Source organism: Tachypleus tridentatus, chromosome 10 (genome assembly GCF_004210375.1).
Source record: "Tachypleus tridentatus isolate NWPU-2018 chromosome 10, ASM421037v1, whole genome shotgun sequence".
In the NCBI taxonomy this organism is placed as follows: Eukaryota; Metazoa; Arthropoda; class Merostomata; order Xiphosura; family Limulidae; genus Tachypleus; species Tachypleus tridentatus.
In genome coordinates this window covers 164432966-164450582 of record NC_134834.1, presented here as the reverse complement: position 1 = coordinate 164450582, position 17617 = coordinate 164432966, and the positions used below count along the sequence as shown (strand labels likewise).

The following is a 17617-nucleotide window of genomic DNA, read 5'->3' as shown; positions in this document are numbered from 1 at the left end:
CCTGTTTGTCTTTCTTTACAAGAAACATTTCTCAAAACTGCTGATACTGTCTCCATTCGGCAGTTTTCTCTGTACAGAAATGACAGGTTGTGTGATGGTCGAGTACATGGAGGGGTGGCACTGTTGGTTGATCAACACGTGCCCACCCTGTCTTTGTCACTCAACACACCCTTGGAGGCTGTAGCCATCCGTGTTTCCTTGGGTCATACCATCACTGTTTGTTCTCTGTACCTGTCCCTGGAAAGACATATGATCAATCAGATCTTGATGCTCTCGTTGAACAATTGCCATCTCCATTTCTAATCCTAGGGATTTTAATGGACATCATCCCCTCTGGGGAAGTGCTATTATTGATGGGAGGGGGCGATCTGTAGAGCGGATGCTCTCTGATCACAATCTTTCTCTTTTCAATACTGGTTCTTCCACTTACTTTCATGCACCTAGTCAGTCCTTTACGCTATTGATCTCTCAGTTTGCTCCCCTTCATTATTCTCCCATTTTCATGGAGGGTTGACAGTAATCCACTAGGCAGTGATCATTTTCCGATCTTTTGAGAGAGACTGGCGTGGTTGATGCCACCCTACCAGCGTGCCCGATGGAAGCTGGATCAGGCAGACTGGTCCACTTTCACTGCTCTGCAGAACTTGATCCTGGCATCATAAATCAGCCATCAATAGACGACTGTGTAGCAGCGGTAACTGACTGTATTACACATGCAGCTGCTCAGTGTATTCCTAAAACCTCGACACGTTTTCCACGATATCCTCGTCCGTGGTGGAATCCTGCTTGCCACTTAGCACGGAAGGCTCAAAGCGGGCCTGGGATACTTTTAGTAGACATCCCACACTTTCAAACCGAGTTGCTTTCCAGCGGGCTCATGCACATGCTAGGTGGGTAAGGCGTCACAGCTAGAAGGAATCTTGGATTAAGTTCACAACCAGTATATCTTCTACCACCAGTTCCAAGATCATATGGGACAGGATTGAAAGGTTAATGGACACTACAATTCTATCCCCTCTTGATCTTACTCTCTGATGGTCAGGAGGTGACTGATGTTCAGAACATCGCTAACACTCTAGGTGAAAGCTTTTGCGGGTATCTAGCACTTCTGCTTGTTCCTCCACCTTCCTGGCCATCAAGACTCGGGCAGAGCAATCACCTCTTTCCTTTCAACTGACTGTTTCTTTGACTATAATTGTCCCTTTACCCTGGTGGAACTAAAATGGCCCTTCATCGGTCTGCCAGTACGTCTGTTGGACCTGATGATATTCATTATGACATGCTGCACCATCTATCTCCTGCTTCTCTTATTGTCCTTCTGATTGTTTTCAACCGGATCTGGCAGGAGAATGTTTTTCCTGATGCCTGGTGCCAGGCTATTATTTTACCTTTCTCTAAGCCAGCGAAAGATCCCAAGATTCCTTCAAACTACCGTCCAATTGCTTTGTCGAGCTGTCTCTGTAAGACCTTAGAGAGGATGGTTAATGCTCGTCTTGTTTGGTTCCTCGAATCAAACAACCTCCTCGTGCCCACCCAGTGTGGGTTCCGACGACAGCACTCCACTTGGACCACCTAATTCGACTTGAAACATCTATCAGAGAAGCCTTTCTCAACCGCCAACATCTTGTATCAATATTCTTTGACATAGAGAAGGCTTATGACACAACATGGAGCTATGGCGTTTTGCGAGACCTCCATACATATGGGTTACGTGGCCATCTACCCATGTTTATTAAAAAATTTTTAATGGACAGGAGATTCCAAGTTCGTGTGGGTTCGACACTTTCCCGTTCTTTTGTTCAGGAACTTGGAGTCCCTCAAGGCTGTGTATTGAGTGTTACACTCTTCAGTATAAAGATAAATGCCATCACTGAACAACTCCCTCTCACTGTTCCGAATGGGCTGTATGTCAACGACTTTCACATCTCATGTCAGTCATCAAACATGAGATATATTGAGCGCAACTACAAACCGCCCTCAATTGTGTAATGGAAGTGGACTCTGGCGAGCGGCTTTAATTTCTCTCTCTCTAAAACTGTATGCCTGCACTTTTGCCGTTGATGGGGTATTCACCCTGATCCTGAACTTCATATTGGTGAAGTTTTGCTGCCAGTGGTCCCGGAGACCAAGTTCTTGGGGCTTATCTTTGATCGTAAACTGACCTTTATACCACACTTAAAGCAGCTTCGGGTCAAATGCACAAGAGCACTGAACATCCTCCGTGTTCTCTCTTCTACCAGTTGGGGGGCAGATCGCTGTTCAATGTTAAAGGTATATCATGCTCTTAATAGATCGAAACTTGATTATGGATCAATGGTCTATGGCTCTGCCAGACCCTCGGCCTTAAAGATGCTGGAACCCGTTCATCACCAAGGACTTCGACTCTGCACTGGGGCTTTCCGTACCTCTCCAGTTCAAAGTATATACATTGAATCTCATACACCTTCGCCGTTTGCAACTATCTTTACAATATACTTCAAAACTTCATTCATTACCAAAGCATCCCACCTGGAAATGTGTTTTCCTTCCTTGGTGGGCAGTACTTTTTCAGAACAGACGATCTGTCATTGCTCCGTTTGGCCTTAGCATCCGGGAGCAATTGGATGAATGGGTCTGTCCTTGGATAACATTGCAGATTCCACAGGTCGGCCCATCCCACCATGGCTTATTACAGCCCCCAAATGTGACCTTTCTTTCAGTCACCTAAAAAAGGCAGATACTCCAGATTGGAAGTATTGTCTTTTATTCAATGAATATCTTTCAAACAATCATTCAGTTCCCATTTATACAGATGGTTCCAAATCAGGTAATTCAGTGGGCTCTGCTATGGTTTGCTATGGGTCAGTAGTTGTGCAGAATCCCTTCTACAGCTTCTGTGTTCACTGCTGAACTGTATGCCATATCTCTTGCCCTGGATCATATTGCAGCTGAGCAGTACTCCAACTGCACTATTTATACTGATTAAGCTTAGTTCTATACTTGCCTTGGAATCGCTACGTTTAGCTCACATCCTATTCTCGCTGATATTGAAACCGACTGGCCCATTTCTCATTAGCAGCTACTTCAATCCAGTTTTTCTGGATACCAGGCCATGTTGGTATTCGCGGGAGCGAGCTTGCAGACATGGCAGCTAAATATGTCTGCTTCAGCACCATCACTCCTATGCCTATTCCGTGCATGGACTATGGTGTTGTCTTCAAGGCTCAGCCGTGCCAGCTGGCAGTCCACTTGGAATGAGCAACGTGACAACAAACTTTTCAAATCAAACCCAAAATTGAACTTTGGCCATCTAGCTTCCGTAAAGTTCGGAAGGAGGAAGTTGTTCTTACTAGGCTACGCATTGGTCACAGTTTTTAACTCATCATTTTCTTTTATCTGGAACTGATGCACCAATGTGTAGTTTGTGTAACACTCAAATCACTATCAGCCACGTTTTACTTTCTTGCCATCGTTACAATTCTCAACGACGGCAATATTTTAAACATATTTTTCCCAGGGTCAATCTGTAACATTGGACTGAGTTATTGGTGATGGTGACTCTGTCCACCTTGATAATGTTTTTAATTTTTAATGGCCATTAACCTTTTTAATCTCATTTAAGTGTTGCATATTTATTCATTACACCTTTTAATTGTGGTTCCTTTTTTACAGTTTTAATCTCTCTCCTTCAATTTGACATTGGACAATGGCCAGAACATTAAATAACTTCGACACCAGGACTGGAAAGGCCAACTTCAGGTGACTAACGCTCCTGTTTGAACTATCCGTTTGAACTACTCGTTAGTCATCCTGGCAGTTGTTATTATACTTTGCTGCATATCATTTCACACTTTTACTACTTAACTTTTAGTACTGGCCATATTGACTCATAACCGGAACCAGGACTGGAAAGACCAACTTCAGGTGACTGGCGGTGGTTTTATACTTACCTGTTAGTCTTCCTGGCGGGTTATGATCATTACCATTCTGCTACAGGTAGTTCTTTACAACTTTGTTGACTGGATGTCAACATTGGTTTTTATGCCATTTTCTGTTTTAATTGCTGTTTTGCTTTTATCTTCAATTACTTTTACAAATTTTACTCCATTTAATTGACTTTTATCTTTTTACTGGACATTTGGCTACTCATTATTACGATTTTGTGGAGTGTCTTTTAAAACTTTTATTCTTTTACATTTTGATACTGGTTGCTATGACACATAACCCGGAACCAGGACTGGAAAGACCAACTTCAGGTGACTGACGGTGGTTCTTGAACTTACCTGTTAGACTTCCTGGCGGGTTATGATCATTACATTTTTGCTAGAGTAAATACCTTACAACTTCTTATACTCTGCCTTCTATCTTAACATTGTAGACTAGGTGTCAACATTGGTTTTATACTTTTTTGTTTTACCTTCATTTCCATTTATGTCTATTACTACATTTATTTATTTATTTTTTTATTTTATTTTTTTTACATTTTTACCAAATGTCTGGCGCAGATAGCCTCGCTGCTTTGTGCCATAAAACACTAAATCAATCAATCAATCAATTGTTTTCTTGTACTAGCATGTGCTTGTAATAAATATTAAATATAAACTAGTTTGTAAACCTATTATTTGTATTGAATTTTACAAGGCATAATATTTGGCATGATTTCAGTCTGCTGCAAACTTTTTGATCCAATGACATGCTTATAAAGTTGTAAATTCAGTGTATGAGGTATTTAACATTGTAAATAGTGTTATTAACCATCACATTATAATGCCCCACAGCTAAATGGGTGATTATATTTCAACAATGAAGTTTGCTATCATGATTTGGAAATTTTGTATCAAATGCCGTAATCACCATGCTGTACAGTTCTGTTAATATGTACTCACCTTTTTATAGTTATGCGTGTAGTTCTAATGTGGAAAAAATTGATTGAAATTTGTAGTTTAAAAACTGTACATGTTTTCATATTTCTTGCTTTCATTTCCAGGCATATAAATAATTACAAAGATCAGTGTTAATACATTTATTGCTCTGGTTAACTGTCTAGAGAAATAAGTAAAGTATATAAACTTTATTTATTAGGGGGACTTTAGAAAAGTTAGAGCAAAATCACAGGAGAGAAATAGAAGAACTAAAGGAAACAAACAGTGAAGAAAAATGCCATCTTGAAGGGAAATTGATAGCTTTAGAAAAAGTAAGTCATTGCTTCTTGATTCCTGCCTTGGGTTTATTTTCTGCTAGTTGTTTTGGCATCACTTCATAATTAGGAAAGCTGAATATTTTGGTTTTGATGCCTTGAATAAGCCTTTTATTTCAGATTGATTGACCCATCCAGTGGCTCAGTGGGAGGTCAGAAGGCTTATACTGTTAAAAACCAGATTTTAATACCTATGAGCGGAAGAGCACAGAATGCTCATCATGTAGCTTTGTGCTTAACAATAAAATAAGAATTTTATTGATTGGCAGGAATGTTATTTGCAGTTACCATTTTTTTTGTACTAATTGAACCCTGTATAAGTAAAAAAAAAAACAGTTGCTTTTACAGCCTTGAAAATTGTTAACAAAAATGTCTGAATTTGCTTGGTTAAATGATGTTTGAAATCATTCTAATGTATGATTACGTTTTGTTTTTTTTAAATTCATAATTAAACATTGTTCTTCTGGCTTTCCAAAAACTCAGATGAGAAAACATAAAAATACTGTACATTTGTCTGCCTCAAACTCATAATTAGAAAAATATTATTGTTTATAGGTGAGCTTTATTGACATGACTTAATTATATTTTATTAGGAACTCCAGCTTGAGAAACAATTTAGAGTTAAAGAAAATGATCAGAACAGTGAAGCTTATATGCAAGCTTTTGGTTTGGAGACAAGTCAGGTAAGGCTATGTAGGAAAGGAACTACTGATTAATTGTTTTAAAAGTTGTTTTTGTAATATATATTTGTGTGTAAGTTACTTTTAAGTGAATGTACATTTTATTACTTGATTAAATTTGATTTTTGTATGTGTGTGGTAAGAATATTTCTGTCATCAGGGAAAAAACTTTAGTTTGATGTTAAAAAATTGAAATGCTATTTTGTTTTAACATCTGTCTTAACTCCTTTTGGCCAGGCATGGCTGTGTGGTTAAGGCATTTGACTCTTTATCTGAGGGTCATTCACTGGTTCAAATCCTCGTCACACCAGGCATGCTCACTCTTTCAGCAATAAGAATGTTATAATGTGACAGTCAATCCCACTATTTGTTGGAAAAAGACTAGCCCAAAAGTTGGCAGTGGGTGGTGATGACTAGCTGCCTTCCCTCTAGTCTTACACTGCTAAATTAAGGACGGCTAGCACAAATAGTCCTCGTGTAGCTTTGCACAAAATCAAAAACAAACCATATTTAACCCCTTTTATACAGGCTTGATCACTTTATCCAAACTTACAACCATCATGTAACCAGGAAACTGTACATAATATAACTTTTAATGGAGTAAGTGTACCTTTATGAAAATTATTGAGCTTTTAGTAAACATTACTAGTCTTTTTGTACTTCAAAAATATATGGTTGATTTGAATGCAAGGATTAAAATGATTTTTTTTCATCATACACCTTTCATATTTATTTATTAGAATCTTCTAAGTGACTGTCACAATATTGTCAACAGTACTTTATATTTTACCTGTTATCTTTAGTATCTTATTTTCTTTGTTTTCACTTATTTTTTGTTTTATTGCTGTGTGTGACTGTATCTAACTGATAAACCTACATAAAGTTAAAATTCACTTGACAAACATATATAGCTCAAGTTATATTATTGAATTAGGTGTTACATGAGCTTCTTGTGTAAATATTTGTGGAGAAATTGTATTTGATTTATTCATTTGTTTTTCTTACCTAATACGTTTTCTTACATTTACATTTTAGTCACTTTTATGATGATAAATAAATTTATTTTTTGCATGAGTGACTTGTTCTCTATTACACCTGAAGTCTTGATAAAAAATTTACCTTAAATTTTGGTAGGACTGCTGTTATTACTTTACTGAATTTTTAGGTATTTCAAATATTCAACTTAATAACATACATGGACCATGTTCTATAACTATTATAACATAATTTAAGTGGTTTTCACACTAAATTCCAAGTATGTTGAAATAGTTCCCTCAGTTGGTTGAACTGAAGTGGATAGCAGCAATTTTGAATCTGTATGCCAGGTAATTCAACAGTTGTCGTGAAAATGAGGTATATTATAAATAAATAAACTGGTAAACTTTTTCTTCTGTGTGCTAATAATTAATATAATAATATAATTATCAACATATTTTAAAAGACAGTATGTGATAGGAGGTATGGCATGTAGTTTTTTTGTTTTATTTAGAATTAAACACAAAGCTACACAATGGGCTGTCTGTGCTCTGCTAACCATGGGTATCAAAACCTGCTTTTTAGCAGTGTGAGTTTTCAGATGTACCACTGTACCTCTGATGGGTGGCATGTAGTTTGGATATTTTGTTCTATATCTAAGTAAAGTGGAATGATTGGAGGCTATAAACATAGGTTATATATCTTAGCAATACCTATAATATAAGTTTGTAACTTTCATTAAAACTCAAACATAAATTGGGTGGAAAGACTACCTTTGATGTTCACTTTGAAGTGAAAAATTGTCATGTGATACAGAAAAGTAAAGCTTGAGAACATTTTAAAATATTTCCTTTTGAAATTAAGAAGCTAAAACTTTTGTTAAAATTTGATTTAACTATGTACTGATGCCACGTTTATTGATGTGTGTTGATAAATAAAGTAGTTTAACTATACAAAGGTCATGACATGAACTATTTTATATACTCATATTCATAGCGTTAAATTGTTTTTGTTTGTGAAATTTCTAGAAGATTAGTTGGCAACTGTGTGTATAAGTATTCAACATTTATTAAAATATTTTATTTTTTGATGATACTTGTTTAACTTACCATGCTCTTAATAAATTGCAAGTTAAACAAGTTTTTTTTTTCAAATATATTGTCATTCAAAGTACCATGTTAGTTTTTAGAATATTTTTTATTTTGTAAAATTTTGTTTTACATAAAACATTTATGTAGTTCATTATAATATCAAAATTCTGTATTAAGCTGTCAAAAAATATTTCAGACAAAAATGCTGTAAACTTTATTTTTATGTTTTTATGTAGAACTGAAAAGTGTCAGTTTTATCTTTTTTTAAACTTGTGGGATATTTTCTAATTAATTTTGGCAGAAACTGAATAAAGGGAACTTTGTGGTTTCTATGGCTTCATACAAAAGTTTTGTATTGTGGTTTTAATGCTTTGAGAACTTTGAAAGTAAAATATGGGAAGCTACCAATAACCAACCAGTCTTTATGCAATTATTCTGGTTTATTGTGTTTTGAAACAAAGAAATATTTGTTAACTGTGTTGAAAGATCTTTGTGACTTCTGTTATGATAGTTGATTTAATTTGTTTTTGTATATTTAGTTAAATAACAGAATTCCATTTTTAAAATCAGTTTTTATGAGTTAAAAAATCCCAAAATTTGTAATTTCTTTTTCTAGATTTAAAAAGTTCTTGAAAATTTATAATACCTGAAAGTCCTAGAAAACTAAAATTTATATTTTTTATACAAAAATTTATGATTTCCCTTCAGAGACAACTATTACTGATTTACACCAATAGATGGTATTATTGCATGAGTATGTTATATTGCAATCAGTTGAATGATCCAGTTTAAAGGCAGAGCTCATGTGCAATACTATTCCTATTGCATTGATAAGATTTCACGTGACACATATGTAACTAATTCTTCCTATTGAAACTTGTATATTATTATGCGTTCTACTCAACTATTAGTCAAGCTCCCCTCGGTGTGAATTCCTGTACGTGGTGAGGGGACCTCCCAGGGAAAGTTCTATTCTTTCAGTTTACCTCCTCTGGGATCTAAACAACCAGCCATGTGTTTCCCGTGCGTGGCAACTCATGAAGGGGAAGAGAGGAACCTGGCGGTTGAGGGATCTAACCCTAACACACCACTTTGGCCTGGAATTCCTGTAGACCGGCAGCCTTTGGGTGGCCTCCCTTGGGTCAATAGGCTGGTCCACTTGGGCTAGAGTCAACCAAGTACCAGTGTTGGAAGTTCTCAATGGGTGTTGTGGACATTGTATCTGATGCTGGTGTTTGAGTATAGTGCTCACGAAACCCTGGCGTTGCTGCAATGTCCTTACATGACATTGTAGTGCGTCCCCTCGTAGGGCTCCATGGTGGGTGGGGTCAGTGGGTACCGAAATTTTCCTTTTTTCCTATGGATCCTCCAACAAACAATTTAAGTAAAATAGTGAAAAAACAGTCAATAGGTAAATGATCACGTCTTGAAGACCCTGATCAGCAATCTTCAATGTCTGTACCACCAGTTGTACCTCATTTTCTTATATTACATTCTCTTTCAGAAAAACCTTTAAGGCACATGTCCCCCTTTTTTATTCAGAAGGGATTAGAGGGACTTGCTGGCTCTCCAGAGTTAGTAAAGAAGCTTCGATATGGAGACATATTGGTTGAAACATCCACCATCCACATCCCAACACAGTGAACTCCTCTTGAATTCAAAGGCAATTGGGGATGTACCTATTGAGGTTACCCCTCATGCTACCTTGAATTCATCACGAGGATTTATTGAGAGGGATTTGATGAACGTCCCCGAGTCAGAGATTCTCGCTGGTCTCTACCCTCAAGGAGTTTCTGCAGTGAGGCGCATCTCCACTCGCAAAGATGGAGTTACACTGCCGACAGAAATCCTCGTTTTGACATTTACATCACCACGTGCACCTGCCACCATCAAGGCAGGTTATCTAATTTGCAGGGTACGACCGTGCATTCCCAACCCTCTCCGATGTTTCCAGTGTCAGAGGGTCGGCCACTCAAAGACGTCATGTCGTGGTTCCCTGACATGTGCTCATTGTGGTGGCAAGGACCACGTTGTCTGTGAGTGTGACACAGACTCACATTGTGTCAACTGCAATGGTTCCCACCTTTCCTACTTTTGTTCTTGCCCAAAATGGTTGGAGGAAAAAGAGGTGCAGCATTTGAAAATGACTCATAACATTAGTTATCCTGAGGCTCGGAAATTGCTGTCCGCCACTCCATCTCGGACATATGCTGCTGCACTTTGTTCCACAACTACAGTGGGAGTGCAGACAGATCTCTCTGTGCTTCCAAGAGAATTGTTTTCTAAACAAATGAAAAGCCTTATGACCTCCATGGTTAAAAAAGTTGATAAATCAACTTCTACACAAATCTCTGTTTCTCCCATACATTCAAACAAATGCCAAGATCCACATCCTTTGGTTCCAAATACAGGCATTTTTTCTGATACATCTTTTTTTCCCACCCCATGATGCAAAACAATCATTCGTTCGCGTCCTCAGTCACTGGAATCCCCTTCCAACAACAAAGACCTGCCCAATCGACCCAGGGCAGGATCCATGAAGGTTAATAGACCTCCTCCGAATAAGGACAGTAAGGAAAAAAGACTTGTTCTTAAACAGAAGGGTTCTCCAGCCACTTCGCCTACCCGTCATTAAAAATGGCCACCTTGATACAATGGAACTGTTGAGGTTTACATTCTAATCTGGATGATATCAAAACACTGATTGCTTCCTACCATCCTGTATGTCTTTCTTTACAAGAAACATTTCATATACCTGCTGATACAGTCACCATTTGGCAGTTTACTCTGTACAGAAATGACAGGCTGTGTAATGGTTGATCAGCATGTGCCCACCCTGTCTTTGTTAGTCAACACAACCTTGGAGGCTGTAGCCATCCATGTTTCCTTGTGTCATACCATCACTGTTTGTTCTCCCCTACCTGTTCCCTGGAGTTACATATGATCAATCAGACCTTGATGCTCTCATTGAACAGTTGCAGTATCCCTTTCTAATCCTGGGGGACTTTAATGGACATCATTTCCTCTGGGGAAGTGCTGTTATTGATAGGAGGGGTTGCTCTGTAGAGCGTATGCTTTATGATCACAATCTTTCTCTTTTCAATACTGGTTCTTCCACTTATTTTCACGCACCTAGTCAGTCCTTTACCGCTATTGATCTCTCGGTTTTCTCCCCTTCATTATTTTCCCATTTTTCATGAAAGGGTGACAGTAATTCACTAGGCAGTGATAATTTTCCTATACTTTTGAGAGAGACTGGCCATGGTCAATGCCACCCTACCCGCATACCCCGATGGAAGCTGGATCAGGCAAACTGGTCCACTTTCACTGCTCTCGCAGAACTTGATCCTGCCATCGTGAATTAGCCATCAATAGACGACTGTGTGGCAGTGGTAACTGACTGTATTATACAAGCAGCTGCTCAGTGTATTCCTAAAACCTCGACACGTTTTCCACGATATCCTCGTTCGTGGTGGAATCCTGCTTGCCACTTAGCACAGAAGGCTCAAAAGCGGGCCTGGGATACTTTTCGTAGATATCCCACACTTTCAAACCGGGTTGCTTTCCAACGGGCCCGTGCACATGCTAGGTGGGTAAGACGTCAAAGCCAGAAGGAATCTTGGATTAAGTTCACAACCAGCATATCTTCTACCACCAGTTCCAAGATCATATGGGACAGGATTTGAAAGGTTAATGGGCACTACAATTCTATCCCCTCTCGATCTTACTCTCTGATGGTCAGGAGGTGACTGATGTTGAACATCGCTAACACTCTAGGTGAAAGCTTTTGCGGGTATCTAGCACTTCTGCTTGTTCCTGCACCTTCTTGGCCATCAAGACTGGGGCAGAGTGTTCACCTCTTTCTTTTGAACTGATTGTCTCTTTGACTATATTTGCCCTTTATACTGGTGGAAATGAAAATGTCCCTTCATCGGTCTGGCAGTACATCTGTTGGACCTGATGATGTACACTATGACATGCTGTGCTATCTCTCTTCTGCTTCTCTTGATATTCTTCTAATTGTTTTTACCTGGATCTGGCAAGAGAATGTTTTTCCTGATGTCTGGCACCAGGCTATTATCTTACCTTTCTCTAAGCCTGGGAAAGATCCCAAGATTCCTTCAAACTACTGTCCAATTACTTTGACGAGCTGTCCCTGTAAGACCTTAGAGAGGATGGTTAATGCTCGTCTTGTTTGGTTCCTCGAATCAAACAACCTCCTCTTGCCCACCCAGTGTGGGTTCCGACGACAGCACTCCACTTGGACCACCTAATTCGACTTGAAACATCAATCAGAGAAGCCTTTTTCAAACGCCAGCATCTTGTATCAATATTCTTTGACATTGAGAAGGCTTATGACACAATATGGAGGTATGGCATTTTGCGAGACCTCTATATATATGGGTTATGTGGCCATTCACCCATGTTTATTAAAAAATTTTTAATAGACAGGAGATTCCAAGTTTGTGTGGGTTTGACACTATTCCATTCTTTTGTACAGGAACTTGGGGTCCCTCAGGGCTGTGTTTTGAGTGTCACACTTTTCAGTATAAAGATAAATGTCATCACTGAACAACTCCCTCTCACTGTTGCGAATGGGCTGTATGTCGACGACTTTCATATCTCGTGCCAGTCGTCGAACGTGAGATATATTGAGAGGCAACTACAAATTGCCCTCAATCGTGTACTGAAGTGGCTAATGGTGAACGGATTTAATTTCTCTCTCTCTAAAACTGTTTGCACGCACGTTTGCTGCCAGCGGGGTATTCCCCCTGATCCTGAACTCCGTATCGGTGAAGTTTTGCTGCCAGTGGTCCCTGAGACCAAGTTCTTGGGGCTTATCTTTGACCATAAGCTGACCTTTATACCACACTTAAAGCAGCTACGGGTCAAATGCACAAGAGCACTGAACATCCTCCATGTCTTCTCTATCACCAGTTGGGGTGTGAATTGATGTTCTATGTTAAAGATATATCGTGCTCTTATTTGTTCACACTCGACTATAGATCAATAGTCTATGGCTCTGCCGGACCCTTGGCCTTAAAGATGCTAGCCCCCATTCACCATCAAGGACTTTGACTTTGCACTGGGGCTTTCTGCACTTCCCCAGTTCAGAGCTAATATGTAGAATCTCATGAACCTTCTCTGTACCTTTGCTGTTTGCAACTGTCTTTACTATATTCTTCGAAACTTCGTTCCTTACCAAAGCATCCCACCTGGGGATGCGTTTTTCTTCCTCAGTGGGCCATACTTTTCAGAACAGATGATCTGCCATTGCTCCTTTTGGCCTTCGCATCCAGGTGCAATTGGATGAATTGGGTCTGTCCTTGGATGACATTGCAGAATCTACTGGTCAGCCCATCCCCCCATGGCTTATTACAGCCCCCAAATGTGACCTTTCTTTAAGTCATCTGAAAAAGGCAGATTCTCCCGATTGGAAATACTGTCTTTTATTTACTGAACATCTTTCGAACAATCATTCCATTCCAATTTATACGGATGGTTCAAATCAGGTAATTCTGTGGGCTCTGCCATGGTTTGTTGCAGTTCTGTGGTTGCGTGCAGAATCCCCTCTACAGCATCTGTGTTCACTGCTGAACTGTATGTCATATCTCTTGCCCTGGATCATATTGAAGCTGAGTAGTACTCCGACTGCTCTATTTATACTGACTGGCTTAGTTCTCTGCTGTCCTTGGAATCACTTCACGTTGGCTCACACTCTTTTCTTGCTGATATTCAAAATCGACTGGCCCATTTCTCAATAACATCTACTTCTGTCCAGTTTGTCTGGATACCAGGCCATATTGGTATTCGTGGAAATGAGCTTGCAGACACGGCAGCTAAATCTATCTGCTCTGGCACTATCACCACTGTGCCTATTCCATACATGGACTATGGTCCTGTATTCAAGGCTCGGCTCCGTGCCAAATGGCAGCACACTTGGAGTGAACAACACGACAACACGCTTTTTCAAATAAAACCCTGTATTGGGCTTTAACCGTCTAGCTTCAGTAAGGTTGAAGCTGAGCACATTCACGATAGAGAACATTTCTTCCAATTGTGAATGTTCAGCACCTGTGGCAGTGAAACTCCAAACAATAGAAAGATTTACATCATGACATCCTTTTTCTGGTGCATTGTCTGTTTGAATTCTCACATTTTCACTACATACACATTTGAATAATAAAATACTTTTCAGGTTTTAATAAAGCTCACGGTAAAATAAAAAGAGTGCTGTGTTTGGGCAGTTGAATGAATGACATGATAACCTCCTCACTTGGTGACGAAATATGCAATTTCAACAATGTGTTTTTTTTTAGTGTCTCTAGGGATCATTGATGCCAGCACATGGTCATCTTTCTCTCATATATGGTAGTTCTTGGGTATCATTCAAACTGAAAAGTAATAAGATATATAGTACATTTTAGTAATACAGAAAACTTTGTTGATATATTTATATGCGTTAAAGCACACACTGATTCTCAAATGAGGTCTGATATTTGTGGGTTATCTGGTTTATTTATAAATGAAAGTCCATCTACTACATCTGACAGATTGCTTTCTTCTTTAACACTCTCATAACGGTTTTGTGGCTCATCTATCTTTGGTTTTATTGTAATGTTTTTAAACATTATACCCATGATTATTTCATGTTTGACTGGAGAAATTTCCTTTTGTTTTAGTCATGTTTGCAACAGGTGTGCAAAGTACAAGTTATGATGATGAAAAGTGTACACAGCTGGGGGTAAGTACCCACTGTGTTGCCTGGTTATTATTTCATTAGCCAGCACCAAGCATTGTCTACTTCCCTAACCAACATTGAATGCTATGTGAGTGATCTTCACAAGCTGTACAGCAAAAAGAAATAAGTTATCAATGAGTTGTCTGTAAAAATAAAGCATTAAGTAGCAGTTCTTATATTTTGTTGATGCAAAGTCACAATATGATGGCAAAATACTTGAAAAGAAAGAGTGGTTAGAATAACTTTTACCAAAACAGCCACATTTAGAACACAAATAATCATAGGGTAGGTAAGTAGCCATAAGGTAAAGGGATAACCAATGGTCATAAAATAGGAAAAGTGTAGTACAATAGCACAAGTACAGCTGACAAATTAGTCTCAGCAAAGAAACAGGAGGAACTAGGTGTATAAAATGAATAATGAAAAAGGAAATATAGAACATGACAAAAAAATTGTCATATTCTGGATCATTTTTCGCAAACAGAAATTTGACGAGTCATGACTGAAAAATTTCATGAAGGGTCTTAGCAATTAAATTAGCATATTTTAGACCTTATATACTACAAAGTTTAATAGATTTTACTCTATAGGTATACTATCAATGAACAATTATAGAAATTTCTAAAATCCTTATATAGTTTACACAAATTTTAAATAAACGAACTTTATAACAGTTTATAAAGTGATATATGAGAAATATTTAGGAAAATCTGAATCAAATTATTTTTTGTTGCATATGTGTGTGTGTATACTGAAAAACTATGACTTGTGTATGTGTACATATACGTGTATCTATTTATATATATACCTAAACATATAATAATGAACGCATACAAAATTATGATAGATTTTGAAAGGTGGACCTTTCTTCTGCAGGGGTATGCTGAAAATAAGTTATTTATCCCTATAATGATAATAGGTAGAAATGCAGAATGCTTTAGAAGTGAAAAGATTGGACCTGATTAATGCAACTGACGACAAACTAAAAAATTCAAGCTTGCTGCCATCTATGCTATTTTATGTGAACTAAACTTCATTGCATTTTCTAATCGCATTTTTTAATTCATATCTCTTACAAAAAATTGTATTACTTTTGATATATCATTTAAGAGTAAATCATAAACATAATTGAAGTGGTTAATCTTGTAAATGTAAGTCTTTATGATTGGTTTTATTTTGTCATCTTAAAATTACCACAAATTTGCATGTCTGAATTTAAAAAAAAATGTTTAAAAACTATTAGATTGTAAAACCCAAATTGAAAAAAATTAACCACTCATACATGATAGTGAGTAACTATATACAAACAATTGGACACCTTAACCACATAGTTTTGTGCAGTAATTGAATTTCATACTGAGAAAATAACTTTTCAAAGTTAATTTTATAAAAAAACCATTCAGTAAGTGGACTAATTTCAACCTGTAATTATATCTTTAATGTCATGGCTTTTCCAAGAAGTTGATTTTAGATCATTTTAATTACCAAACTTGAAAAACATCTGGAACATCCTTTAAATACCTGTATAAAGATGAAGGAAAAACCTTAAGATAGTGGCAAATAAGATATTTCATCTTGGTGGACTGTTTAATATCCTATCGCTGATGATCCAGTTCATCAGCTTATTTATTTGCCAGAACATTAAGTTAAATATAATATAGCAGTTGTATCAACATTGTCAACCTTGAATATATACATGTATGTGTGTTGTTGCCTCAACTGTTGTGTTGTAATAATGATTGTAACTAACATGTTTAAGTGCAGAGCTAACTTCTCTAACACATTCAAAATTTTACTGGCCAATGCTGACATCCAACTGAAGAATTTGTGCTTTCTAGTTGTGATAACCTGCTTTTTTGTGATCTGTTTTATAACATGATTAATTTATATTAGCTGAATGAAATAAAAAGCAACATTTCATGGTGTGATGTTGTGTGTAATATATTTTAATATAGTGGAGTTCTGTTGTAATAGTATTTTATTAGTATCACATGCAAGATTCAGTGTTGATCAACACTGGGGGTTTTGTTATAGAATTATTTTAAGTACAAGAAATATCAGATTCTGTTCAATTTAAAGTTGGGATACCATTGTTAGAAAAGTTGATGTCACTGTTTCATTTAGATGATCTTTATATCACTAGAGAAACCTAATACAAAGTAAGACCAAACATAAGTGTAAAAACTTGGAATCTTGAACACAACTTAGAAATATGCTGTAATGATATATTTGTGTTTTTGTGTGCAGCATTTGCATATGGTATTAATTGTAGGGTAATGATATATTGTATTCTTTCTAGCCATGTAGTAACTTTTTTAACAACTTTAAATAAATATTTTTTAATGTAATAAATCAGCTTATTGGTCCATAAAATGCTTTTTATAGGAACTTCTCAGTAGTAATAATTTATTGGTGATTTTGAGCCATTCTTAAATTTCTTCCAGGCTTCTCATGATACAAATGTGCCAAATAGTGAGCAGAACAAATTGAATAAATTAGTGAAAGATTTGAAAGATGTAATATGTAAAAAGAGGAAGAAATAGAGGTATGCATTCTTTATTTTTTATATATATATATTAAAATGAGGAAAATCATACAGTATTACATTGGTGGAGCTACGCATAACTGTTTAATGAACTCACACAACAGATTATGCTGTACCACCTTAGACTTTAAGAAATATTTAATGGTATGTAAATGACTGATGTAAACAGCATTTTAGTTAAGATTTTCTGTGTTTAGCCAGAGAATTCTGGTATTTTACAATATCTAGTTATTTGTTTCCTTATTCACTAATGACTAAATTTTGTTGCTTGTAAGTGTGTGGATATTTTAGTCAAGCAAGTTACAAATATTGGATTGTTAACCGTACATGATTGTAATCACATAATTACAGTTGCATTTTATTTTAATCGGTAACATTTTTCAGCCTAGTGGCATTATTTTGGCTACT

General features: G+C 37.2%; 1 protein-coding gene across 1 annotated transcript in view; it reads left to right on the top strand.

Moving 5' to 3' along the window:
• Positions 1 to 17207, top strand: part of LOC143230834 (uncharacterized) — a 42554-nt gene extending 25347 nt beyond the window's left edge. The window contains exons 7-9 of the mRNA XM_076465051.1: positions 5062 to 5173; positions 5770 to 5859; positions 17109 to 17207. Coding sequence (XP_076321166.1) covers positions 5062 to 5173; positions 5770 to 5859; positions 17109 to 17207 — 301 coding nt within the window. The remainder of the gene's footprint in view (positions 1 to 5061; positions 5174 to 5769; positions 5860 to 17108) is intronic.
• The last annotated feature ends 410 nt before the right edge of the window (positions 17208 to 17617 follow it).